Raw genomic sequence first — 25,942 nt, forward strand, 5'->3', positions numbered from 1 at the left:
CAACTCGACTAACAATCTACTACAGCCCATTCTCCCTCACCCTCCCAATCACGTCTTTCAATCCCTTCACCCCCTGCTCCCACCCTGCCCTCTCTCCCACTCCCAACTCCACTTACCCCCCTCCTCCACGACGCCCTCCCTCCCCACCACCACCGGCCACCCAAAACAACACCCATACTCCTCCCTCCAACAACTCACCGTCCTCACGACCCTCCGATCCCCCACTCCGCCCTTCCTTTCCCCAGCACAATCGCCCGACTCCGCCCTTTGATCTCATTCTCCACTTCAATCCGCTTCCGGACCCCAACACCCACCCCCCCATCTTCCCGACCATCAGACCCATATACACTCGACCACAGAACAACCTCCCCTTCCCCCCTCACCCCAACCACATACCCATACCCATTGCTCTTATTGACTTCGTCATTGATATGAGAGCGGCGTCAGCGAGATCGCGCGCCTGTGCATCGCGGAGGGTGGATTTGGTGTCTACGAGGAGGAGGGTGGCCGGGGTGCGTTGGTGGATGAGGGATAGGGCTGTGGAGGCCCCGACGGTGCCGAGGCCGATGATGGCGATTTGCGACATACTCTGTTTTCTTTTTTCGTTTCTTAGCTTTGATGTGGATGCGGATGTGGGGGGGGGGGGGGGGGAATGGGTTGTTGATGGGGAGGTAGAGTATAGGTCGTTGTTGGTATTGGGTTGGGGTATTGATTAGATGTAGCAAGATATAGATAGGGCGGAGTATGAGGGGGTAGCTCGGATCCGTCCGTCACGATTACGAGGGTGGCATGGGCATGTGGCATGGTGGCACGGTGGAAATAGGTTCCGTGGATCTGGTCGAGGGCTAGACTGAAGAATAAAGAGATACAGTTTCGATCATGCCATTGATCATGCAACTGCTGGTAGTTGTGTTGGTGTAGACGTGTGCTGTCATGTAACCGATCTAATCCAGACCCTAAAGTCAGATGTAATGTTGAATAACCATGCATTTACCCGAGCAGGGAATTGAGACTGCTGACCTGGCAGACATTCTGACATGATCAGGCTCAGACCCTCATACTACGTTAGCTATTGATCTGACATCTACAACTTGATTGCTATTATTTCTCGTTATCTCACAGACTCCAAATGATAACATCATCTACCTGTATACCGTCTAGACCAAGCCATATGCATCATACTATCGACACAGCTGCAGACCGCCTCAGCATGGTACATCCCCATTGCACTGCAAGGATGACCAGAACGAAGTGTACTGATTACCATCCACACTCTATCACAATGTTCTCTCCAATTGAAACCCTCATCGATACTGACACAGTGCTGATCACCACGTGGAACAGCATCCGTCCTCGACAGGCATCCTACTGCCACGCCCATCCATCCACCACGCACGCACGGCCGTGCACAACTTATGCCAATCTCCGCTGCATAACCTCACCACGGTCCATCGCATCCCATCGACAACCTCAATCCATCCCTATTCCACCCAGCAACACCATGTCCAACTCCAGCCTCTCCTCAGCAGAGAAAAAACGTCTACGCGACCGTCGCGCCCAACAAACCCTGCGCAACAAGAAGCAGCAATACATCACGCAGCTAGAAGAGCAAGTGGCGCATTGCGAACGCTACCACGACGACAGCAGCACGCAGCATCTACTGCAGGTGATTGAGGGACTGCAGCGACAGAATGAGATCCTTCGCAAGCGACAAGAGGGGTTGAAAGCGATTGTCGAGTCGTGGGAATCACCACCACCACCACCACCACCACCGATACAACTCGCCACCATCACCACAACCAGCATATCAAAACCGAACATCACCCCCAGCCCATCCCCCACAGAATCCCTCTGGTCTCTCCCCCCCCTGCACTCCGACCTCCCCTCCGCCCCCTCCCTCACCTGGCTCACCCTCCCCCCGCACCTAATCACCACCTCCCCCCCCTCCCCGCACCCCCTCGACCTCCTCTACGGCACACACACCAACCCCCTCGCCCATGCCATCCACACGACCTCCCTCCGTCGCCCCCTCCGCGACCCCGAACGTCTCGCCTTCGGCTGGCTCAGCTACCACTACGTGAAATGGCTCTTCGCCCCGTCCCCCACCACCTTCGCTCTCCTCCCGACCTTCCTGCACCCGGTCCCGGAACAACACTCCATCCCGCACCCGGCCTGTCTCGATCTGATTGTTTGGCCGGAGGTCCGGGTGACGCTCATCCGGGAGTGGGGGACGTATGCGGGGGCGAAGGAGGATTTGTTTGGGTTTCTGGCGTGTTGTTTGAAGGTCCGTTGGCCGTGGGGGGAGGCGGTGTTGGAGCGGGATGAGGGGAATGAGTTGGTGATGAGGGGGGAGTTTCGGGAGAGGTTTATGGTCCGGGAGGGGTGGGGGATTACGAGGGAGTTTGTGCGCTGGTTTCCGGGGGTGGTGAAGGGGGTCGAGTTGGGGGAGGTGGTGGTTGAGGTTGGGTGATACCTCGCTCGTTTGGGGAGGGGGTTGGGTGTTGGATTGGTGTATTATTGCTTATGGGGTGTGTACTGTAGATGGATGGATGATGATGGATGGAGGTTATACCACAACTACATCAACTAGATATATAAAACTAGTATACTCTTTCGAAGCGTGCTAGTACTGAAACACTGGTCAGCCGGGAGAAGGAAAGTTCACACATTGAGACTTCTATTCGTCTATCAGAACACTAACCCAGCTTTCTTATTATCTCTCTATTACCTATAACATAACTGAATAGTGTCTTTCTCATTACTTCAGTCGTTGAGGGAAGAGGTCTGGAAAGAGATTATCTAGATTCTAATATATCTAGATGATAGGTGACCTAGAATTTACAGATGTAGGCTGTTTGAATTAAGTATACATTGAACACTTGCCTGAGCTGTACACGAGACCGTATAGTACCATAAAGCAACAGTATTAATCCATCGTATAAAGAAATAACCCCTCCCTCGCAATATATACATCTAATCGACTTTTTTTCCAGTCACCATCATCCATCCTACCCCTCCAAATTCACCGGATACTTCTCCCGAATGCGCTGTCCATACCGATTAAAGAAGATCGGCACCGGCACAAACGCCAACGCCAGAAACCCCAGCAAAGAATTCCCCCACCCCAGCCCCAAACTACTAAACAGCTTCGGACCCGCCAAGGGCAACAACGCGCCGACCAGACTCCGCAACGCCGTCAACGCGGCATTGGCACTGGCCGCATACGCCGGATAACAGTCAATCACGTAGGTCTGGATGGGCATGTACAGGCCCATCATGCCGATGCCGAAGGGCATCATGCCGAGGATGGGGACGATCCAGTGGACGTGGTATTTGGCGGACCAGCCGTACCAGAAGAAGCTGATGGGGAGGAGACAGCTGAAGACGATCATGGTGGGGAGACGCATCTCCGGGAGGAAGGTGCCGTGGTTGCGGGCGGTGAGTTTCTTGACGATGCGATCGCTGGAGAGGGCGATGAGGAGGAGACCGACGAGGAAGCCGATGCCGATGCCGAGGTAGGCGAGGCCGGAGAGACCGGTGGAGAAGCCGTAGGTTTCTTCGAAGACGGAGGTGATGGTGGTGAAGAAGAGGTAGAGGAGGCCGTAGACGACGGCCATGTAGACGGAGAGGAGGAGGACGATGGGGGATTTGACGAGGAGGATGAGCGGGCGCCGGAGACCCTGGCGGAGGACGTGGGAGGCCGTGGGGACGGTGGTGGTGGTGCCGCGGGCGAGATCGTAGGCGCTGCGGAGGTCATCGCGCTGGAGGTCTTTGGCCAGTTGGTGCGTTTTCCATCGGATGAGGACCGGGGCGTAGGTTTCCCGGTTGAACACTTCGATCATGGCTGCGATGGCGCCGCTGGCGATCAGCAGGATCCAGAAGACCCAGCGCCAGCCGATTTCTTCGCCGATGAACCCGCCGCAGATGGGACCGATGACGGGGCCGATGAGGGGGCCCAGGGCCCAGATGGAGGTGGCCATGCCGCGTTGTTGGATGGGGAAGAGGTCGGCGATGACGCCCGCGCCGAGGGTTACGCAGCCGACGCCGCCGACGCCGGCCAAGAGGCGGAAGATGATCAGACTGGTGAGGTTGGGGGCCAGGGCGCAGCCAAGTTGCCAGACCACGAAGAACCAGTTGGCGAAGCTGAAGATGATGCGACGGCCGTAGATTTCGCTGAGCGGGGCGAGGACGAGGGGACCGAACTGGGAAGATTAGTGGGGAATGTAGAGGGGGAGGGGGGAGGATAGACATACGGTGTATCCGAGCAGGAAGATGGTCACGCTGAAGGACAGGAGCGACTCATTGGTGACGTGAAAGTCGGCGGCCATGTAGCCGATGGCCGGGGAGAACATGCTGGATGCCAGGGGCGAGATGAAGGTGAAGGAGCTGATCAGCGCGAGGAGGATCCATTTCTTGTTCTGGGTAAAGTTTTGCGGATTGGCCGGGTCCAGTTGACCATCCCAGCCGACGATGCCTTTATCGAGGTCCGTCTCGGGATAGAGCTGGGCCACGGTGGTGGTGCTGGACCCGGCGCTGACCACGGGGTCGGAGGTCTTTTCGGCTTGTTCCTCAAGGTCGGGCATGATGGATGATGAGGATGATGAGGGGACGATGCGGATCGTGGAAAGGATGGCGCATGGTAGATATTTAAAATCCGCCAGCATAAGCGAGATGCATAAATCGTGCAGGATGGCGACGGGCAGGGGCATCCGTAGCCATAAGCAGAGCCGCTCGGGGATGGTGAATTGTGTTTAGGGCATCGCGAGAGCGCGAGTCAGCGCTGGTGGCATCCGCCGGGGGGAGCCAATGGCAGCGGGATCGTTGCAGCCGGCTGGATCCGCTGAATCAGTGGTGGAGCCATCGGGTTGCCATGCAGTCAAGACCCGCCACCCCCCGGGGTGAAAATTTGAAACGTGCCTGGATATGGTGCCGTGCACAACTTATGCATTCCCTGGATAAGAATGACATTGATTGCTTATGATAATCGATGTTGACCTGTCGCTTACCAATTGCTGCCAAGGTGCCAGCTGGCACTCAGCCTGGCCCAATTAGTCTGTCCATCAGGCTGATTGGTGCTCCCACAGCAGACGGTCTCCTGATGGAGTCCACATGCTGCGTGGGATACTCACATACCAGCCAAGTCCCTCCCTAATCTCCGGGCTGCCGAGTCAGCTGTTCAGCCGGGCTGGTCGTGAGCCGATTCCGATCGGAAGGGACCGAGAATCACATGCAATCCGCCGGATACTGCTGCTGAAATACCCACGTGGATGATGAGGTTATTGGGCTGGTGGGATTTCACATGCTTTATTATAGTCGGGGATGCGTGGTGGATGGCTGCCCAGCCACTAGTCGGACATGATAGCCCTACCCACTACTGTCGTCTAGGTGAATGGTGACACCGATTCCTCGACACGTTTCTGCATCACCGGTTGGCCATGCTCTCATTATGAGGAACTTTTCTGGTCGAGTGGGCCTGCCTTGATGCTGTGGAGTGCGTGTGCGAGGATGCAGTGGTCATAGGGCTGATACGCCGGAAAGATCCGGATCTAACCGTTGGGCCATCTGCTATCGATCGGTGGCCCCATTAGGCTGGATAGGAAGGGCTGATTTACTGTCTGCCTATGCAGGATGCTCACTCAGCTTGACCAGATCGGAGAACCAGATGCATCCTGTTCCATTCAATAGCTTGATTCATGCAGTATTCAATGAGCGGATCGCTCGGGACCGGCGGAGATGCACATACATCCCAACTGTTCCCTATTCTAATTCCTTGGCAACATACTACCTTGATGGATTCTTCTAAACTGGCTGGACAAACTGCGGCATTTGTGATCACTGCTCATCGTCTTAACCAATCAATGACATGAGCTTGACCCTGTCTCGTTACTCACCTTGCATATGTTTTTAAGTCTTTCGATAGATCTCGACCGTAGCATTTGCCGTGATCCTGATAGGGATCTAAGTTACTAGGAGACTACTCGCGTAATGCGTCCAAACGAAGCCATATTTATGCTAGCTACCAGGGGAGAGAAGCGAGAAGGGGGTAAGAGGCCCTGCTGTCCCTGGTTGAAGAAAAGTCGCGCCCGTGTTTGCTACCCTGCACTATACATTCTCATATTGAGTTTATGTACTTCTTCAAAGCGTGCCGACAACACCGAACCTTGTCTATGTATGACTAGAGACATAGTGAAGAAAGGGAAATTGCCGAGAGAATTCACTGCACCAGGCACATATTCTTCACTGGGATGCTAGAGGGCAGGAAGTCACTGACGCACTTCACCGGGTTTTGACACCGCTCTGATCAAGACCTGTACTTGTAATCTCTCCAACTAGTATGGAGACATACCAGCGATGGCAAAGAGCAATTCGATCATTCAAGTGCTATAATGAGGACCATATCCTGATCCAAAACATCGATCGAGAAGTGGTTAAGAATAAACAAGATACATTTCACACCGGAGAGAAGATAAAGGAACCGAACGTTGATACAGATGCGTGCATGGATATCAGATCAAGCAGATATACCTATCCTTCCAAGCAAATATAGCCTTTTTCAAGATGGAAGAATCTTGTTGACAATCCATATCTGTAATGCTCTTAGAAAAGCATATCCTACAGTTGAAGAGGACATGAGTGGCCTGATTTCAATTGGTCTGCAGATCAATTCAGAACACAAGTACAACAGCTAAGCAGAGTTTCCGGTATAAACCACAGTTGAACCTGCGGAAATACAAATAACCTGGTTGATATCACATACTCCAGTCTGGCTGCCATCTCTAAATGAAGTGACATCTGTTGACCATCTACACCGCGGTATTTCTCCAGATTCCAATTCTCTAGAGATACCTTCACACTGTGAAACTCATCTCTCCGTGCATTTATAGGACGGGATCAAGCTGGTCTGGCAACGCAGAAAACGAACTCTATTCGAAATATCTGAATCACAGAGGAAATGTCCAACACTGGGGGGATTACAAGTATCCGAAAAAAAAGGCTGCCTGAATCTTCTGAGATATCAAAACTTATCAGCCTCGTTAAAACAAGGAACATCATTCACAACCTTGTTCACGATTGATCCCGATCTTGCTACCATCAACTCCTACGAGAAGCTGCCTTGCAGACTGCACCAACCATACCACTCCCTAATCTGCCCTGAAAACCAACAATATCCAACAAGAGATATTTCAACACAACAAATGACTACATCCACCCTTCATACACATGCACTGCTATCGTATATACACACAATCCAATGTGAAATCATCTGCATATATTCTCCATACCCATCTCAGTCATTTTAATTATATCCTGTCACACAATCCCGACATTACCTACAAACATCGTCTACAATACATATGGTATTCAATCGGTTCATCAAGACATCTCACCTACTATCACCCTGGCTATATCGCTAAAGATTATACAGCGAAGTGTATTGCTTTGTCGTGGAATCACAGAAGAATAGGGAGCGCGAATGGTGCGAATATGTTCCTACTCCCCAGGACGTGATGGTGGCTCTGTGGAGCATGGTTGGGGTTCTGTATCTTTGGTGGGATTAATAAACTGCACTTAGATTTGTCCGTTGCTGATGCCGATGCTGATGCAGTCAGAGCATAATTCATCGAATATCTCTACCTTCGCTTAGTACAGGTTAAGGTGGCTGTTACTAGGGATACCGAGAGTTATATTTCCCCTCCATGACAAGTACTCCAACCATGACCACTATGGCCGTCTATTATCGAGACCTCGAGAGACCACACTGATTAGAAATGGCATTACGACCAATACTTCAGCAATCATGTTAAAAAACAAATTGGAGCGATCCGTTGAATTCATTCCACGAATAAACCACTCAGAACAGTCTAATGGAATGTCACATAACCCGATTATGGCTATCGGAAGCATCACGAGTTCGAAATGATGCGACAAATACCTCTGGACGAGGATCCCCTCTCTGAATCACAGTACTGCCGATTATAACAATTCTGATGAGGCAGTGGGTGCTCGTGCGGTATTTGCATTGAATAGAAGGAGGGAAGAGGATAGCTCGGAGACAACTTCTTTTGCTTTGTTGAAAAAGTCGAGTCTTACGACTGTTCTGCGGCATATTATGGGGGTGGGGTTCTTGCCAAAGCAGATCTTGTGGCCCAGGGGTGGATTTGAGTTACGAACGAGGTCTTGTGCTCGCTGTGGATGGTTGATGGACGATCGTGGATTATGTTTCAGGGGAGATATGAGGGCCTGGTGGTTCACTGGGTGTATGCCTATATCGGTGACTTATCTCTAGAATATGCTACAATTTCATTCCGATATCAGATTGGAAAAAGAAATTCTATACCTTACCCCGAAACAGAGAAGAGAAAGCATTATTGATCGATCTATCTACCTAACTATATCATTACCATTACAGTAGGTCTACCCCCACTATAGACCCCTCTATAAAACCCCCCTATAAACCCCTCTAATCCCTACTCAACCTCGCCCTCAATCTCCCCCCAAAAACATAAAACGTATATGGGATAAACACCATCCCAACCCCCAAGAAGGCCAACAACCACGACGCCCACTGCAACCCCAACCGATCATACATCTGCGTAATAAACAACGGGAACGCAGCGCCACCTCCAGACCGGAGAAACACCTTCGCGGCCAGCGCGGACGCAGCATACTTCTGATAACTGTCGATGATGTAGTTATTCACGGCGTAGTAGCAGAGTACCATCCCGAAGCCGAAGGCGATGCCGGATGAAGCAGGGCCCACCCAGATGATGTGTTTGAAGGAGGTGGCGCCGAGGATGAAGAGGGAGATGGGGATGAAGGGCGCGCCGATGAGGGCGCCGATCAGACGGTCTTCGGGGGTCGGAGGGCGGGAGAGACAGATGCGATGGAAGTGTTTTTCGATGACGGGGGTGAGGAGGAGGGAGAAGCCGGCGCCGATGAGAATGGGGATGAACATGAGGCCGATTTGGCCGTCGTTGTAGTTGTAGAGTTTGCCGAAGATCACCGGGTAGGCGAAGAAAAAGGCATACAGCATGGCGTAGATGAGCACGACGTACATGCACATGAGGTCGAGGACGGGCTCGGTGGCGATCATGATGATGGGCCGGATGAGGCAGGTGCGGATGATGTCGCGGAGGGTCAGTTTGTGTTTCTCCTGCTCGGTGATAATGTTGGGGTTGCCCGTTTCTTTGCGGAGTTTGGCGGCGCGACGTTTGAGGATGACTGGGGCGTAGGTTTCAGGGACGAGTCCGACAATGATGCAGACAACGCCGGCAAAAGCCATGTTGGTCCAGAAGAACAGGTCCAGTCGATGGGAGCCCACGTTGATCCAGCCGCAGACGATGGGCCCAAGGACGGGCCCGCAGTAGGGCGCGGCGGCGAAGAAGGCGATGGCCATACCGCGCTCCTCGATGTTCCAGATGTCGGCGATAGTGCCGCCCGCGAGGGAGAGTCCGGAGCTGGAGAAGACGCCGCAGAGGAAGCGGCAGACGAGGAGACCGCCAATGTTGGGGGATAGGGCGCAAGGGATGTTGAAGATGGTATACAGAGCGAGGGAGATGATGTAGACGGGACGACGGCCGATGATTTCGGACAGGGGCGACCAGAGAAGCGGGCCAACGGCGAAGCCACAGACCATGATGGAGCAGGTAAGCGTTGCAACCTCAAGGGAGACGTGGTATTTCTCTTCAATCAAGCCGAGACCGCCGGTGACGATGGACGAGCCGTAGGCAATGTTGACGACCAGCAGGGCGGCGACGAGCGTGACGTACCAGCGGTATCCACGGGACCAGTTGAAGGGGTTTTCAGGGTCGTTAATAGTAAAAGTGACAAAGTCAGCAGGCTCGGTAGCTTTTTCGACATCCTCTTCTGAACTGTCTGGGCTGGAGGTACGTCGCGACGGCGTGCGAGAGCGCATCCGTTCGATCGTTCGCTCAGGAACCAGTCCGGTGCTAGTCTCGACCGTATACTCCTCCGGGAACACGGGGTCTTCCTGACGACCGACATCGGGATAATTGTAGTCCATCGGGGGTGCCTTTTCTGAAATGCCCTGGTTTTCCAAGGATTCGCGGGTTTCGGTCCTGGGTAGACCAGGCCGTTGGTCCAACGATTGTGGTATTGACATGTTGAATATAGCAATTAATCTAGATCTGTCTATGATCCTGGAATGAAATGCTGGATTCCATGGATGACTGGGTAGCCCTTTATATCCTGAGTGATGTGAGGTATACTGCGGCAGCCGATCCATCGCCGAGCCGAGCTATCGCCGCTGCAAAATCCTGATGTCAATGAACCTTGACTGCCAAGTTAGCGTGACGCGTTAACTTTCAAGATTAGTTTGTCACTGATATGGCCAAGCATGTCACGGCTGCAGACCAGCTGAATCACAACTGGCACAGCTGAGGCTCAACGCTTGCAGGCACTGATGCCACTGTCGACTGGATCACGAAGCTGCCGACTGGGATACCATCTGCGCTGTATCCGTTGATGTCGCTGGCAGGTTGATGACTCTCGCTCATTGCAGTCATCACTCATGCTGTCAGATCCCTCAGCAGGATGCAGTATTGTGCCCAACTCATCACAGCTGAAAACCCTGCAACAAGTGCATTCCGATCCAGGCAAGAGAGATAAAATCGCGTAACGGGAGAATCCTGCGCCCACAAGACGGGAAAGAATGTGGCTGATATCGAATGCGTCAACATCGGCAATATCTCGGCACCGAGCGAATCCCGAAACATGCCGAACAGATCTTCGAGAAAACACCGAAGTACCCATCATTAACTGCCAATCACCAAGTGGACACTGCCCGAAACCGGTTCCCACCAGCCAGAACCATCTATACAAAGCTTTTATTCATTCACGTGGCATCGGACCGGATCTATCTAATCACTAGCCTGGTACTTGGCCCGGTACGCCTCCAACCGCTTCATATCCTCCTGATTACCCTTGGCCTGCATCAACTTGATCAAATCATCCAGCGTGACAATGCTGGTGGTGGGGACACCGTATTCCTTGCGAATCTGGCCCATGGCGCTCATCCGGGGTGCGTCGTCCTCGACACCATTGGCGTCCTTGGGTCCGGGCATCTTCTCCAAGCGGTCCAGAGCCACCGCGAACCCGACCACCTTGCCGCCTTGCTGGGCCACGAGGTTGAGGGTCTCGCGCATGGCCGTGCCGGCGGTGATCACGTCGTCGATCACCAGCACGGTCTTGTCCTTGAGCGCCGCGCCCACGATGTTCCCGCCCTCGCCGTGGTCCTTTGCTTCCTTGCGGTTGTAGCTGTAGCAGACGCTGCCCCAGGTGGCGGGGTCAATGCGGTTGAGTTCGAGGAGGGTGGCGCAAGCGAGGGGGATGCCTTTGTAGGCGGGTCTAGAGCGGTTAGTTGGGGGGATGATTGGGGGAGGGAGGGGAGGGGGTACCCGAAGATGATGTCGGGCTTGGGGATGGAGGGGTTCTCGGCGAGGAAGGCAATGATGGTGTGAGCGTAGGCGGTGGAGAGCGCGGAGAGGAGGGAGGCCGTGTTGAAGATGCCGGCGTTGAAGAAATAGGGGGATTCTAGAGTCAGTGTTAGTGGGGTATGCTGGTGGGTGGATGGGGCACCTACGGCGACCGGATTTGAGGGTGAAGGTGCCGAATCTTAGGACATTGGCGGAGAGGCACGACTCCAGGAAGGAGGTCTTGTGAGCGGGGAGAGCCATGATGGGTGGTGTGCTGTGATGTGCTATGCTGATAGACGAGGTTGCGGGGAAGAGGAATCAAATTGAGACAAAAAAGTTGGGCTCCGGAGGCTGAGTCAGCCCCCGCACTAGCCGGATGCAGATGTACTGAGATAAGATAAGTTCTTATCTGTGATGCCTGAGGCAGGTACTATGAATACCGTAGTCACAAGACAGTCTACTATACTGAATTATGTCGTGTTCTTATCGACATGGAATCTCAGAAATTGTAGAACAACCAATAATCAGTGGGACGAAATGCTCAAACAACGATATATGTAAACATAATCTAGAGTATGACCCTATGAACCCAAACTCACACAACATCATCAATCCATTAGAATAATTCTCATTCCTAACCATTATACTCCACCCAAATTAATCATTAATATACATTACCCCAACGCCATATCATACACCCCCTCCCCATACCCCCCTAATACCCACAAATGCTACAGCAGCAGCATCACCTCAAACTCTGCAAATTCACCATCTCAAAATACCGCCCCCTCCTCCTCACCAACTCCTTATGCGTCCCCGACTCCACCACCTCCCCCCCCTCCAGAAAATAAATCACATCTGCCCGCTGAATCGTACTCAACCGATGCGCCACCGCGATCGTCGTCCTGCCCTTCGCGGCCGCATCCAACGCCGCCTGCACGACTTTCTCGGACTCGGAATCCAACGCCGAGGTGGCTTCATCGAGCAGCAAGATGCGCGGGTTTCGAATCAGCGCGCGCGCGATCGCGATGCGTTGTTTTTGGCCGCCCGAGAGCATCCCGCCTTTGTTGCCGACCAGCGTCTGAAAGCCTTGTCTGGATACCATCTATTAGTAACTGCCATGGCTAGAAGCGGATGGGATGGGGAAAGGAATGGACATACGGCAACGACATGATAAAATCATAAATATTCGCATCCTTGCACGCCTTAACCAACATCTCATCCGAGACGGATTCACGATCCGTCACCCCCAGGAGAATATTCTCCTTAATGGTGCCGTGAAACAACGACGGTTCTTGACTCACCAGCGCGAGATGGCTGCGATACGACCGTCGATCTAACGCGTTGATATTCCGTCCGTCGATGTAGATCTCCCCCACCTGGGCTTCATAGAATCGTTCCAACAGGGCGATGATGGTACTTTTCCCGCTCCCGCTCGATCCCACCAACGCGACATATTGCCCCGGTTTCACTTTGAGGTTCAAGTGTCGGAGAATCGGCTGCTCCAGACGAGTCGGATATCGGAAGGAGATGTCTCGGAACTCGACCTCACCTTGCATGGAGGAGACATGCACGCCGGTGCTTTTGTACGCGTTGATGGATTGGTTCCGGAACAGCTTTTTGAATTCCACGGCCGCGTTCTTCGCCTTGCCCATGTCTGGCGCGTGGGAGAAGATGGTCCCCGCGGCTTGGGCACCGAAGATGACTTCGCTGAAGCAGACGTAGAATTGGAAGACGGTGTATTGGCCCTTGCCGAGGAGGGAACCGCCGTACCAGAAGCCGAGGGCCATGCAGAGGAAGGGGAGGGCTTGGGAGCTGGCGTACAGGGCGGAGGATTTGAGGATGGGGAAGATGTCGCGTTGGAGTTGGTTGTGGAGTTGGGATTCGTAGGAGGTGAGGACTTCCGGTTCCATGGTGAGAGAGGCCACGGTGCGAATGGCGGAGGCGGCTTCGCAGGCTGAACTGGCGGATTTCTGGTACGCGGATTTAGCCCGCCGTTGGATTTTATCCAGCATCCAGACGCGGATGAAGCCGCAGGCCAAGAGGACCGGGACGGCGGAGATGCACACGAGGGCGAGTTTCCAGCCCATGACGAGCGCGACGACGAGGGAGGCGCCGAGGTTGACGGTGACGATGAGGATGGTGCCTAGGGTCACGCCGCTGATGCCGGCGAGTTGTTTGGTTTCGGCGGAGAGCGTGGAGGTGAGGGCACCGGTGGTGTTCTCGTCGCGGTCGAAAAAGGAGATTTCTTGGTTGAGCATCACCCGGAAGGCCTGGCTGCGGGCGCGGTAGATCATGCGTTCGGAGCTGTAGGCGAAGAGGGTCCCCTGGAGACTGTAGATGCAGAGGGTGACCATGCCCATCATGAGGAACATCAGGGACCAGAAGTTGGCGTCGTGGCGGAGTTTGTCGTATTCGAAGGGGGGCAGACTGAGGGTGCTGACGGCTTTGGCAAAGAGGACGGCTTGCGAGGGTTGGATGCCCCCCGCGATGATGGAGGCCGCGAGGCCGAGGAACATGATGGGCCATTCGGGACGGTTGAAGGAGGCGAGGAATTTGAAGAGGGTCCAGAGGGAAAAGGTTTGTTTGAGCTTGGAGGGGAGGGGGGCGATGAACATGGACATGCGAGTCATCCGGCGCTTGTGCTTGCTGCCGGATCGCAGGCCAATGTCGGAGGCGTCGTCGCTGAGGACGTCCTCTTCTTGCATGCGGAAGGTCTCGTAGTCGTCGTCGAAGAAAAAGGTCATCGACTCGTGTCGTTTCCGTTCCTCTTTTTGCTTGATTTGCTGGGCTTCGACCATGTCGCGGTAGACTCCGCCGCGGTCCATGAGCTGGCCGTGTGGCCCTTGCTCAACGATGTGGCCATTGACGAGGACGACAATGTTGTGGGCCTCCTTGATGGTGGAGAGACGATGGGCGATGACAATGGTCGTGCGACCCTTGGAGGCTTTATCCAGCGCCGACTGCACGATTTCTTCCGACTTGGCGTCCAGCGCCGAAGTCGCTTCATCGAGTAGAAGTAGCTGGGGGTCTTTGACGATGGCGCGAGCAATGGCAATGCGTTGCTTCTGGCCACCAGACAGCGAGAACGACCCGATGTTGGTGTCGTACCGGTTGGGCAGGGCCATGATGAAGTCGTGTGCATTCGCCATGCGGGCAGCATCATGAATCCGCTTGGTGATTTGCGCCTCGGTTTCATTCTCATACTCTGATCCGATCAGCCCGAACTTGATGTTCTGGTAAATGCTGGCCGAGAAGAGTCGGGGCTCCTGCGACACCAACGACACCTGCTGTCGCAGCCAGCGCAGATTCAGGGTTTGCAGGTCGTGTCCATCCAGCGTGATGCGGCCAGCTACGGGATTGTAGAACCGCTCGATCAGGCCGATGATGGTACTTTTGCCCGATCCCGAGGGTCCTACAAAGGCCGTGGTCTTGCCAGCCGGGATGTACACGCTCAGATCGTTGGCAACAATGACCTCGGGGCGAGAAGGGTAGACATGACGGATATTCTGTAGCACAATGTTGCCCTTGATGTGGCCCAGCTTGAGGCCCTGCTCGGAGCTGGCATCCAACGGAGACGGACGATCAATGGTGCTGTACAGCTTGGAGGCTGCCGCTACGGCATTAGAGATGGCCTGAGTATTCGGAGCCACGTTCCCCAGGTGGTACGATCCCAGCATGATGGACATGAGAATGGTCAGGATATCACCCGCCTGGACGCCGCTATCGCCATGCACGAGGAAGATGCTCCCGCGCCAGAACCCCAGGGCATAGTTCAGATGGATGCAGGACAGCAATGCGCCCACCATGACAGCAAAGATGATTTGTGATTTCCGGGCCGGCCCTTCCGATTCCTGAAGGTGAGCATCGTACTTGGTAGCGAGGACATTCTGGGCATCAAACGCCACGACCGTCCGGACGGAATCCAGAATATCCTCGGCAAAGCTACCGCAGCGACCCTGGCATTCCAGTGATTTCTTGCTATACACCAGGGAGAACATGGAGCCTCCGCCCATAATCACGAGCAGAGCAATGAGGGTCGCGCTACAGATCAAGGCCAGCTTCCAGTACTTGATGTAGGCGATGATGAATGCCGTAGCAAAGGTGGACAATCCGGTCAGCGCCAGGCCGACTTTCTCAGAGATTCCATCCTGAATCAGGTTGGTGTCTGCGGTGATTCTGGTGGTGATTTCACCCGCACCCAGGTTATCGAAGAAGGCAATGTTCTGGCGCAGAATCGCGCGCAGGTATTCCACGCGGATCCGCTGGACCACATGGTCGCCGGTGTAGATGAATCCTGCGGTCGCAATGTAGATGGTGAGGAACTCGGCGACGGCGAGGTAGATGAAGTAGACGACGTATTTGTTGAGTTCGTTGTGAAAGTGCTCGTAGGTGATGGTGCCGACGGCGATGTCTTGAAAGGTGGAGGTGAGGTTGCCAAAGAGGACCTACACAGGTTAGGTAGGACGACAGCAATGCAGAGAGGGTGTACTTACAGTGAATAAAGGCAGCGCAGCCCCTCCGGCGATGGATGCGATCGAACTCAGAATGATGAGGAAAATGTCCCAGCGACTGGCATATCGGTAGATGCCAAAGAACCCGGGCTGTGAGGGCGGCGCCGTAACCTGCTTGTCAAGGATGTCTTTCTCGATATCCGACAGCGAGATGGCAGTGCTCTCAGAGCCAGGGGACTGTTCCTGTCAGTTTACTGTGCAGGTTTCAGAAGAGACACCAACCTTGGGCAGTTCTTCCAGACAAATGTCCTCCTTCCACTTCATGATGGCGACCAGTATTCTCTATCCGCCATCAAGCACATGGCAGGACGTGACAGACAATGATCGGGTTAAACGATCGAACGACCAGACAAATCAAAAGACCGCCAAAGTCAATCGGTGAAAACTGCAACACCTGAATCGACCTGTCACGCGGACCACGTAGCAGCTACCTCCAACCCCTATACCTGAAACCTCAGAAATGGCAAACACGCCCGAAATGAAGCCTCCTGCGACCGACCCCCGTCCCAAGGAACCCTGGGCGATCGCGACCATCCTTATTCTTTTTTCCGCCCGCAGCCGTTCGCACATCCGTGCAGCAACTCTAATCGCAAAGACCAAAGATGGGTAAACCAGGGACGGGGCCCGGGGGGGTGAACCGGTGTTTCACGCCCGCCCGATCGTCAGGAACCGGCGAGAACCCAATATTAGGGCTGGATGGAGAGAACCATGTGCGTTTAGCTGAAACCTCAACGTTTTCAGCTGTCGATCCTGTCGGTCGGATTTCACACCCTGTCCGTCATTTGGGCCGGCTTGGCGACGCTTAGCTATGGTGCGTGCTGGTTTCGAGGGTTGTGAGTTGCCTCATTTTTGGGTCCACGCCGTTGTTTGAGATTTCCCTGGCAGATGCCATTGGACCCTGCAGATGAGCCAAGCAGATGTTAAATTAACTAGTGATGCTCCGTGTGAGGGATCAGATTACAGAAAAGTTAATTTTTTCTGGTTTAATCATTTTCTGGTATAGATGGTATATTGGAAACTCGTGGTGTTGCACCAAAACTTTATCTGGGTATAGCATCAAGAGTGTAGAAGTGAAATCCGAAGAAGTGAAAAGTGATGAAGTGAACGAGTAAAAGGAAAGGGAAAGAGAAAGGGTAAAATGGGAGGATAGAATGAAAGGTCATCATAAGGAATGAATCACACAGCCTGTCGCTTCCGGAGCTTCAGCTTCAGCTTCAAATCGGGCACCTCCCAAAAAGCATAACAACGACTCTCGCGCTGCCAGTCCTTGACCGGACCCACATACTCGGCCTCGTATTCCATGAAGAACGACGCCAGGGTGAGTTGCATCATCTGTTTCGCAAAGTACTTGGCGATGCAGGACCGGCTGCCCACCAGGAAGGGCTGGACCGCCTCCTTCTTGTCCGTCGACTCGGGCTCGGTCCACCGCTCCGGAATGAACTCGTACGGTTCGTTGAAGTACTCGGGATTGTGATGCAGCGCAAACAGGGAAGTACAGATCTCCGTCTGTGACAGGTCTGTTAGCGAATGTTTCAGACGGTCTGTCAGGCCCACTTACCCCGGCTGGAATGTACGTCCCGTCGACATAGGCTCCGGGTGAAACACGCGGGCCTCCCAGTGGCACCGGTGGGTACAGACGGAGGGCCTCGGTGATGACGGCGTTCAGGTAGGGCAGGTTCTGCGCAATGTCACCCGACACATCATCTGGCGAGGCGAAGGCCGACTGCAATTCGGCGGTCAGCTTGGCGTGGGCCTCCGGGTGTGTCAAGACAAAGTAGATGGTGGCACAGAGGGCGTTCTGAGTGGTGTGGAAGCCCGCCAACATGATGGCCGAGAAGTTCTCGGCGATCTCGTCCACGGGGAGGTCACTGTTGGCGGCCCTCTCCATGACTTCGACCATGATGTCACGGCGATTGTGCGAGGCAGTCAGTTGTCTGTGGTGGTTAGCGAACGTTAGGAAATGCGGTCGCACAACTTACTCGTTGATGAGTCTCATTCTAGCCTGTTCCGCACGAGACCGAACGCCCTTGCGGATCAAGTAGCGCAGCATCAGCTTGATCATCGTGGGTACACCTGACCCAGCGAATTGATCACGGATGGTGGCCCAGAAGAAGATGCGACTAAGCTGCTCCGTCCAGAAGTAGGGCTTGCCTCGCTTCAGACAACCGAGCGACTTGCCCAGAAGCACCTCGGACACCGTGTCCACCGAGTGGCAGTAGAGCATCTGGTTCAGACTGAGAGTGTCGGTGTTTTCCAGTTTGCCATTGATGACATCGTGCAGCCGCGAGATACACTCCCGAATCACGTTCGCATGAGCCTGCATGCTTCCCGGACTGAGAGATGGGCTGAACAACTTGCGGACCGAAGCATGGTAGCTGGGGTCGCTGGCGGTGAAGATGTTGCGACGCGAGATGCCTTTGTAGAAGCCGGTCTTGAGAAAGGCACTGCCTTTGCCGGATCCAGCACCATAGATATTACGCAGGCCCTTGATGGTGTTGGTGGTGGCTTGCCCGGGGGCGAACCGGACGACATTGCCTGTGCGGGTTAGCTATCGCTTTCCATGAGGCACGGGTGTCATACCGTATGCGACGTGCAGGGAATTGAAGTAATGGGCACTCCGTCCGGAGACAAAATTGATCTTGGTACCAATCTGTGATGGTTAGATGAGTGCATACAACAGACATGGTCACTTACACCACAGCAATACAGGTCAAGGAACGACCCTGGAACCCCCTTGATGGCCGGCCCCTTGGGGGAAAATTTGATCAACAGAATGAGAATCCAAGGAACCTGACAATTAGCCACATTCGAGAAGAAAGCGGGGGACATACAAGGACAACCGCCATGACCGGCAGGGACAGGTTGGAAGGGTTGATCTCGGGCATCTGGCCCGAAGGCAGGGCCATGGCAAACACCATTTTGAGTGAAACGAAGGTGGAAGTTGGATCTGGTCAAGAGCAACCGGAGTGCCTGGGGGGATCTATTTATCTGGCGAGTCGGGGATGGAATGGGACCATCGTTGGATACGTTCTCCTGACTTCTCCTGACTCCATCTCTACCGTCTCCATGACTGGGCGGCTACCCGGACCAGAGGGATATGCCGATAAATGGTGGCATTCTATCCACTGTTTTGCTTTACCTCATTTAACCTTGTCGGAGGGGGGTCCATTCGCGGTAACTTCCTCGGCTGGATCGCCATGATCTGAGGGAACCGTCGAGGATGCCGATCGCGATGGGGGCGCTGAACCATGGATGGGGCCGTGCTTAGGGTTAGCGACCCCCGGATTTGGGACCAACTCTTGAACCACTCGAAAGTTCAGCCAAGGTCAGCCCGCGGTGGTCTCATTTTTGAGTGTCTGTGCCATGTTCCAGCCAAGCCTCCATTCATCTACCAGAAACGTTGTGCTCCTGCAAGTGTTGCCTGGTTGGCGGTTTAAAAGGGTCCCTGTCGCAGACCCTGATCACGCCTTTGGCACCTTCTCAGGGTTCTTTGTTTCACGCTGGTTTCGACCCATTCCATTCGGGGTTCTTGTCATTCCTTCCTTGCTTCTACCCCAAGCCCTGCCCCAAACCTTGCCCGAGCACCGTGGTGGTTTTAAATTGCCTGCTCAACCAGCCGGCTGGCATTGAGCACTTCTCTCCTTACTATGACTGAATCACCTACCCGTGTGCTTTTCCTGGCCAACAGTGAACATGGTCAAACGAACATCATCCTGGCCATCACACACGAGCTCCTCGTCCAGGGCAACGTTGAAGTCCATATTGGATCGTTTCCCGTCCTCGAGAAACGCGTGGAGAAACTTCTGGCAGACAACGCAGATGCTTATGACGACTCCTTCCGGTCGCGTATTCACTTCCACCCTGTAAGGGGGCCGTCCAACACCGATGTCTTTATCCGCACGGGGAAGCGGGGTGCTTTTCATCCCCCGGGATACCATGGGGCCGTGCTCGGCTTTCAATCCCTGTGCGAAGACATCTGGGGGTGGACGGAGGATGAGTATGTTGACATTTACGAGAGCTGTGTCGAGATCATCAACACGGTCAAGCCGTCGACGATCGCAATTGATTTCTTCTTCTTGCAGGGCAGAGATGCTGCTTATAACACGGGCCACACGGCCATTCTCATCAACACCACTTCCCTTAGTCACATTGTGCTGGGCATGCAGCCCAACTCGGCAGCCCTATGGAAATACCCACTGTAAGTCCCTCCTCCCACCTTTCGCAGTCTTCGTAGCTAATGGAATAAGTCCGGGAACTGGTTTCCCGTATCCTATCCCCTGGCATCTCATCCCGCTCAACATCATGGCCGTCCTCAAAACCGCCAAGATGTATCATGGTAGCGGCCGACGTCGGGAGATCCGTGAATGGCGCATCAAGCACAAAATTCACGGTCGCTTTCCATTCGCCGATGCTTGGCGTCCCGACCGGTATCACATCTCCCCCGGTTTGAAGGAGCTGGACTGGCCGTTCAGCAAGGTGCCGGAGAATATCCTCCCGGCTGGTCCCATCCTGCTGCCCACGGCTTCGGTCGAGAAGCAGGATCCGGAGATGGCACGCTGGCTCAGCCAGGCTCCTACTATCCTGGTGAATCTGGGCACGTTGTATGCCCCTGATCCGAAGGTGGCCGAGGAAATTGCCACCGGGTTGAAAGGGTTCCTCAACTCATGGAAGGGCGGCAAGGTGCAGATTCTGTGGAAGCTGCCGAAGCACCCGCACGATGTGGATGACATCTACAGTCGGTCTATTGAGCCTCTCAAGAAGGAGACTGAAGAGGGCAGCGTGTTGATTCGTCCCTGGTTCGAGGTCGAGCCCATGGCGATGTTGCAGACGGGGAATATCGTCTGCTCGGTGCACCATGGCGGTGCCAACTCGTGGTACGAGGCTATTCAGTAAGACCCCTCTTCCTGTCTGTCAGGTCAACTTGCTAACTCCAATAGAAACGGTGTTCCCCATGTGGTTCTCCCCGCCTGGCAAGACTGCTACGAGAACGCCGCTCGGGCGGAGTGGCTCGGCATCGGCGTGTATGGCAACAAGAGCCGTGCCCCAAACATCAGCTCCAAGGAGCTGAGCAAGGCTTTGTTAAAGGTGATGAACAACCGCTCCTACAAGGAGAAAGCCACCGAGATTGCCAAGCTGTGTCGGAAGGAGGGCCGCGTGGCAGCAGCAGAGAAGATCGCTGAGCTGGCGCGCAACCCGGAGAAGGCGACCGCCATTGATATTCCCGAGGCCAACCCTAAAGACCAGCCGCCGCTATACGAGATCAAGAACCACGCCGGCATGATCCTCCAAACGGCCCAAGAGCCGAAGACCGAAGGCAAAGGCGCATCCAAGTAAGCCTCCTCTTTCCATCCCTCAAAAAGCAAGACCCATCTAATATGGATAGACCCTTCCTAACCGACATCGCCGAATCCATCCTCATGACCCTCATCTGCACGACCTGGTTCCACCTCCCCCTACTCGGCTACTCCCTCCTCCTGGTCCCCCGTCTCCGCCTCTTCGTCCTGCTCTACATCCTCTACATCAAATTCTTCGCCAAGGCCCACAAATCCGGCACCTTACCCTACCGCAACGACACCTTCCGCACCTCCTTCATCTGGAAGATCTTCGCCGCCTACTTCCCCCTCACCCTCTACCGTTCCGCCCCCTTATCCCCCCGCAAGAAATACATCTTCGGCTACCACCCCCACGGCATCGCCCTCCGCGGCGCCATGGGCGCCTTCGCCGCCGACCCCGTCGGCTTCTCCGCCCTCTTCCCGGGCATCACTAACACCCTCCTCATCAAAGACGACTGCTTCTATCAACCCCTCCAACGCGAGTACCTCCTCGCCACGGGCGCCAGCGGCGTGTCCCGCACCTCGTGCATCAAACATCTCACCCGCGGTGGCCACGACGAGCGCGGCATGGGTCGCTCCATCGCCATCACTGTCGGCGGGAGCCGGGAATACAACATCGCGAAGCCGGGGACCATGGGCGTGGTGATCAAGATCCGCAAGGGTTTCGTACGGGTGGCCGTCGAGACCGGCGCGGATTTAGTCCCTGTGATCGCATTCGGGGAGAACGAGTTGTTTGATCTGATTGATACGAGATCGTCGTCGGTGTTGGGGGTCGTGGCGAGGGTGTGGGAGTTTGTGGTCGGTCATCGGGTGGCGTTTTCGAAGGGTCGGTTTGGGGTGTTTTGTCCGCATCGGAGGCCGTTGAATGTTGTTGTGGGGAAGCCGATTGAGGTGGTGCAGCAGCGGTGGGAGCCGGATGAGAAGTATATTGACCAGTTGCATGGGGAGTATGTGCGCCAACTGGAGGGGTTGTGGGATGATTGGAAGGAGACGTTTGGGGTGGAGAGGGATGTGAAGTTTGAGATTGTGGAGTAGCCTTCTTCTTCTTCTTCTTTTTCTTCTTCTTCTTCTTCTTTGGTTTTTGTTGTGAGCTACGGCTCAGGGGGTTGAAGATGTTGGTTGTATTCGCTATCTAGGCCATGTTTCTTGGGTTTCCCTTAGTCATGACTGGCCCTCGGCTCGGGCCGACACCATATCCGATGTCGAATTAATCACCCAGACCATATTTAACTATCGAAACTACGAGAAATCGAAGATTATCCGAACACTCATAGTATCTTGACTTGTGTTTTGTTGATCTTGTCTATGGTTGACACCCACATCTTCTGATCGATTAACCATAAAAGTTTTCATCAAAATAATGGATATTGCTTCTATCAGGTACCGAGGATTGCCTCCTAACTATCTCAAAGATTCAGCTTACGATATATGATGAATAAAGAGGATCGACCCCCGGGTACGTTTCTGTGTTCCGACGCCAACACCATGGCACGTGACTCTGGCTCTGGTAGTAGACGAGGTAGGAAACCCCGCCTTCTCCAGTGCACCACAGAGCTGGCCATGACTGGCTAAGCCAAGCAAGGATTATCCTTGCCATCCAGCTATGCCAGCTCAGCAACGAATTTAACGCTAGTATCGGCCGACGATGGCTGCGTTCCCTCTCGAACTGCTCTTCTCCCGGACTTTCGCCTTCACCCAACACACAGCAGCTGATCTTTCGAAATATTCAAGATGCCACGTCCCTTCGGAAAGCGTTTCCATCATCCATTCCATCGGCGGAAAGAGAGCGAGAAACCGATCATCGAATCAAGGCAAAACAAAACCCAAGAACATTCCACCAATAATGATGCCCACCCTGTCCCTCGCAAGCCTGCGGACCAGGCCATTCAGTCAACGCAAACTTTGCAGCCGCGAGACTTGTGGCAAGCTGCTTATAACCAGCTTGATAATTGTCAGCAAAATATTCTCTCAATCAAGGAGATTTCAATCACGCCGGGTGACGAAAAAAAACATTTTAAGGATTTAATCGATCAGGTCGTCACAACAACTAAAGAAGGATATGAAAAGTATCATCAGACAGCTGATCAAACGTTCCGGAAGACTTCACGGAAAATTCTCGATGCAGCACTGTCATTCAAAGATATTATAGGTGCAGTGGCTGCACTCGACCCGACGCAGCATGCAGCTAGTGTGTGGAATATTGTCTCACTTAGTCTGACAGTATGTATACAACCGGGCATATCCAAAGTCGCTGCTGATATGTTTATTACTTGGTGTGCTAGTTAGCGAAAAAATACTCCCAGTCCCACGATTCCCTGTTCGAATCATCGGAGTACCTGGCAGATGTTCTGACATACAGTGCCTTTATCGAGCAGAATTTCCACGAGAAAAAAAAGAGGAATCTTGAGAACCATCTTGTAGAAGATGCATTAATCAGACTTTATAAAGCTATCTTGTCTTACGTGGTCCAGATACGCAAATTCCAGGAAGCAAGTGTCGGAGAAAGAGTACTCAATACGTTGACCGATAGCCTTCAGCAACCACTTATCGCACTCAAGACTTCGGTTGAGAATGAAAAGGCTAAGTTAGATAAATGGATTGGATTGATCGAATATCTTAACCGCACAAAAGAGGCAGAGAATATCCTACGGAAGATTGATGAACTAGCCGATTCCTTGAAGAGACTCCTTGAACATTCTGGCTTTAAGAGCTTACTATTGGCGGAAGGAGCATTTTTCGACTCTTATACTCATCAGCATGAGGATTACTGTCTTCCAGATACGAGAACAGATGTTCTTAACCGCATTTCGTTGTGGGCTCAGTCGCAAGATCAACTTATTTTCTGGCTAAATGGCATGGCGGGGACTGGTAAATCCACTATTGCACGGACTGTCGCTCAATCCTTCCAAAATCAAGGGCTTTTAGGTGCCAGTTTTTTTTTCAAGCGAGGCGAAGCCGACCGTGGTAACGCAAGGCGCTTTGTGTCGACTCTCGCACGTCAACTAATCATCAAGCACCGGCAACTAGGTTTCGATATCTTCAATGCAATTGAGAATGATTCGAATGTTGTGTTTAAATCTCTTGACATACAGTTTGAGAAGCTCTTATATCAGCCACTCCAAAAGCTGTCTACTAGCCAATCTACAACAATTGTGATTGTTATTGATGCTTTAGACGAGTGTGACGGAGATAAGGACCAACAGATTATTCTTGACTGCTTGTTTAAGATGCAAGAAATCAAGTCTGTGCATCTTCGAGTGTTCCTAACCAGCCGACCTGAGCTCCCTGTTCGCAATGGCTTTGACAAAAATAAGGATCACCACGATTTGATCCTCCAAGAGCTTCCCAAGTCCGTGATTGAACATGATATTCGTCTTTTCTTCGAAAGTAAGCTTCTGGCCATACAAAAAGAGCGCTCACTATCATCCGAATGGCCCGGAAGTGAGAAAATTGAAAAGCTGGTGGCAATGGCTATTCCTCTATTTATCTTCGCAGCTACGATTTGCCGCTTTATCGGAGAGAGAAAATGGCGTCCAGAACAACGGCTTGAAAAGATTCTCGACAGTGCGAGTGCATCTTCAGAAGACGAAATGGCGCGAACATACACGCCTATCCTAAGCCAGCTTCTTGCTGGAGCTAATGAGGAAGAGACACATCAGCTGAAGAAAGAGTTCCAACATATAATTGGGACAATTATTCTTCTAGCTTCACCTTTGTCCCTTGATGCTCTCTCCCTGCTCATTGAGTTTCCACTTGATGATATCAATAATCGCTTGGACGGATTCCACTCTGTTCTCAGTATACCAGTGGATTTTGAAGCACCAGTCCGGATTCTACACTTGTCATTTCGAGACTACCTTCTGGACAAAAAGTGCCCGTTTTATGTTCCTGAGCAAGATACACATAGTAGAATCGCTTCACATTGTCTCCGGCTTATGAAAACCCGGCTCAAAGAGAATATATGCGAGCTGCAAAGTTACGGAATACAGCAAGAGGATATTAAAACTGAGATCATCGAAGAATATCTTACTGCTGATATACAATACGCCTGTCGCTACTGGGTTCACCATGTTGAACAGAGCGAAGGTCGTATCAAGAACTGTGATGTTCTTTCTTTTCTCCAGGACCACTTTCTTCACTGGATGGAGGTACTAGCTCTGATGGGAGGAATTTCGGAAGCGGTAGGATTAATAGATGTATTAAAGTCAACAGTATGTATAAGCTTATAGTTTGCTGCTTAGAAGTCTGGCTAATTGTTATCTAGGCGCAACTTGGCTCTGAATTATCTGATTTTTTATATGATGCGGAAAGGTTTATACGTCAAAATAACTACATGGCAGCGATTGCTCCACTACAGATCTACCGCGCTGGTCTTGTATTTGCACCGACCAAAAGTATTATCAAGCAGATATTCATCAGCAAAGTTAAAGATCAACTGGCAGTTGGAACAGCAGTGGAAGATTCCTGGAGCTCAAATCTCCAGACATTTGAAGGCCATTCTGGCTTAGTCAGGTCGGTGGCATACTCACCGGACAGCCGCACGTTGGCATCGGCCTCGAACGACAACACCATCAAGCTCTGGGATACGGCCACGGGCATCGAGCAGCGCACACTGACCGGCCATTCCAACATAGTCAAGTCAGTGGCCTTCTCACCAGAC

At 53.1% G+C, this 25,942-nt stretch overlaps 9 protein-coding genes across 9 annotated transcripts in view; 3 read left to right on the forward strand and 6 right to left on the reverse strand.

Moving 5' to 3' along the window:
* Positions 1-180: 180 nt before the first annotated feature.
* Positions 181-651, reverse strand: BO80DRAFT_422510 (uncharacterized protein). Its single transcript, XM_025718839.1, has one exon. The coding sequence runs from the start codon at positions 584-586 to the stop codon at positions 380-382; it is 207 nt and encodes a 68-aa protein (XP_025578463.1). The 5' UTR covers positions 587-651; the 3' UTR covers positions 181-379.
* A 336-nt stretch (positions 652-987) lies between these two features.
* Positions 988-2,470, forward strand: BO80DRAFT_486478 (bZIP transcription factor; the record flags this gene model as incomplete). The annotated part of the gene is made up of 2 exons (XM_025723523.1): positions 988-1,284; positions 1,345-2,470. The coding sequence occupies exons 1-2, from the start codon at positions 1,130-1,132 to the stop codon at positions 2,468-2,470; spliced, it is 1,281 nt and encodes a 426-aa protein (XP_025578464.1). The 5' UTR covers positions 988-1,129.
* Positions 2,471-3,008: 538 nt separating this feature from the next.
* BO80DRAFT_432321 (MFS transporter) lies at positions 3,009-4,583 on the reverse strand (the record flags this gene model as incomplete). The annotated part of the gene is made up of 2 exons (XM_025720784.1): positions 3,009-4,202; positions 4,254-4,583. 2 exons carry the CDS (start codon positions 4,581-4,583, stop codon positions 3,009-3,011), a joined length of 1,524 nt encoding a protein of 507 aa, XP_025578465.1.
* Positions 4,584-8,461: 3,878 nt separating this feature from the next.
* BO80DRAFT_452735 (MFS transporter) lies at positions 8,462-10,123 on the reverse strand (the record flags this gene model as incomplete). The annotated part of the gene is made up of 1 exon (XM_025721969.1): positions 8,462-10,123. The coding sequence occupies one exon, from the start codon at positions 10,121-10,123 to the stop codon at positions 8,462-8,464; it is 1,662 nt and encodes a 553-aa protein (XP_025578466.1).
* A 757-nt stretch (positions 10,124-10,880) lies between these two features.
* Positions 10,881-11,696, reverse strand: BO80DRAFT_432323 (orotate phosphoribosyltransferase; the record flags this gene model as incomplete). Its single annotated transcript, XM_025720785.1, has 3 exons — positions 10,881-11,367; positions 11,418-11,553; positions 11,603-11,696. 3 exons carry the CDS (start codon positions 11,694-11,696, stop codon positions 10,881-10,883), a joined length of 717 nt encoding a protein of 238 aa, XP_025578467.1.
* A 484-nt stretch (positions 11,697-12,180) lies between these two features.
* Positions 12,181-16,293, reverse strand: BO80DRAFT_486485 (putative ABC multidrug transporter; the record flags this gene model as incomplete). The annotated part of the gene is made up of 4 exons (XM_025723524.1): positions 16,172-16,293; positions 15,932-16,126; positions 12,597-15,883; positions 12,181-12,529 (listed from the first exon to the last, which is right to left on the reverse strand). The coding sequence occupies exons 1-4, from the start codon at positions 16,211-16,213 to the stop codon at positions 12,181-12,183; spliced, it is 3,873 nt and encodes a 1,290-aa protein (XP_025578468.1). The 5' UTR covers positions 16,214-16,293.
* An 832-nt stretch (positions 16,294-17,125) lies between these two features.
* BO80DRAFT_486488 (cytochrome P450) lies at positions 17,126-18,867 on the reverse strand (the record flags this gene model as incomplete). The annotated part of the gene is made up of 6 exons (XM_025723525.1): positions 17,126-17,455; positions 17,508-17,883; positions 17,929-18,484; positions 18,530-18,599; positions 18,644-18,739; positions 18,781-18,867. The coding sequence occupies 6 exons, from the start codon at positions 18,865-18,867 to the stop codon at positions 17,126-17,128; spliced, it is 1,515 nt and encodes a 504-aa protein (XP_025578469.1).
* Positions 18,868-19,596: 729 nt separating this feature from the next.
* On the forward strand, positions 19,597-22,384 carry BO80DRAFT_400432 (Diacylglycerol acyltransferase family; the record flags this gene model as incomplete). Its single annotated transcript, XM_025717518.1, has 4 exons — positions 19,597-20,147; positions 20,197-20,838; positions 20,887-21,279; positions 21,333-22,384. The coding sequence occupies 4 exons, from the start codon at positions 19,597-19,599 to the stop codon at positions 22,315-22,317; spliced, it is 2,571 nt and encodes an 856-aa protein (XP_025578470.1). The 3' UTR covers positions 22,318-22,384.
* Positions 22,385-23,013: 629 nt separating this feature from the next.
* BO80DRAFT_348557 (NACHT and WD40 domain protein) overlaps positions 23,014-25,942 on the forward strand; it is a gene marked incomplete at both ends in the record, with an annotated part of 4,603 nt that continues 1,674 nt past the window's right edge. The window contains 3 exons of the mRNA XM_025715463.1: positions 23,014-23,506; positions 23,569-25,493; positions 25,547-25,924. Of these exons, the coding sequence (XP_025578471.1) occupies positions 23,014-23,506; positions 23,569-25,493; positions 25,547-25,924 (2,796 nt within the window). The remainder of the gene's footprint in view (positions 23,507-23,568; positions 25,494-25,546; positions 25,925-25,942) is intronic.

The sequence above is a fragment of the Aspergillus ibericus genome, assembly GCF_003184845.1.
Source record: "Aspergillus ibericus CBS 121593 unplaced genomic scaffold BO80scaffold_7, whole genome shotgun sequence".
Taxonomy (NCBI): Eukaryota; Fungi; Ascomycota; class Eurotiomycetes; order Eurotiales; family Aspergillaceae; genus Aspergillus; species Aspergillus ibericus.

What these genes read in the sequence shown, in the direction of transcription:
- BO80DRAFT_422510 (XM_025718839.1), bottom strand. Translation starts at nt 586, where the DNA reads ATGTCGCAAATCGCCATCATCGGCCTCGGCACCGTCGGGGCCTCCACA.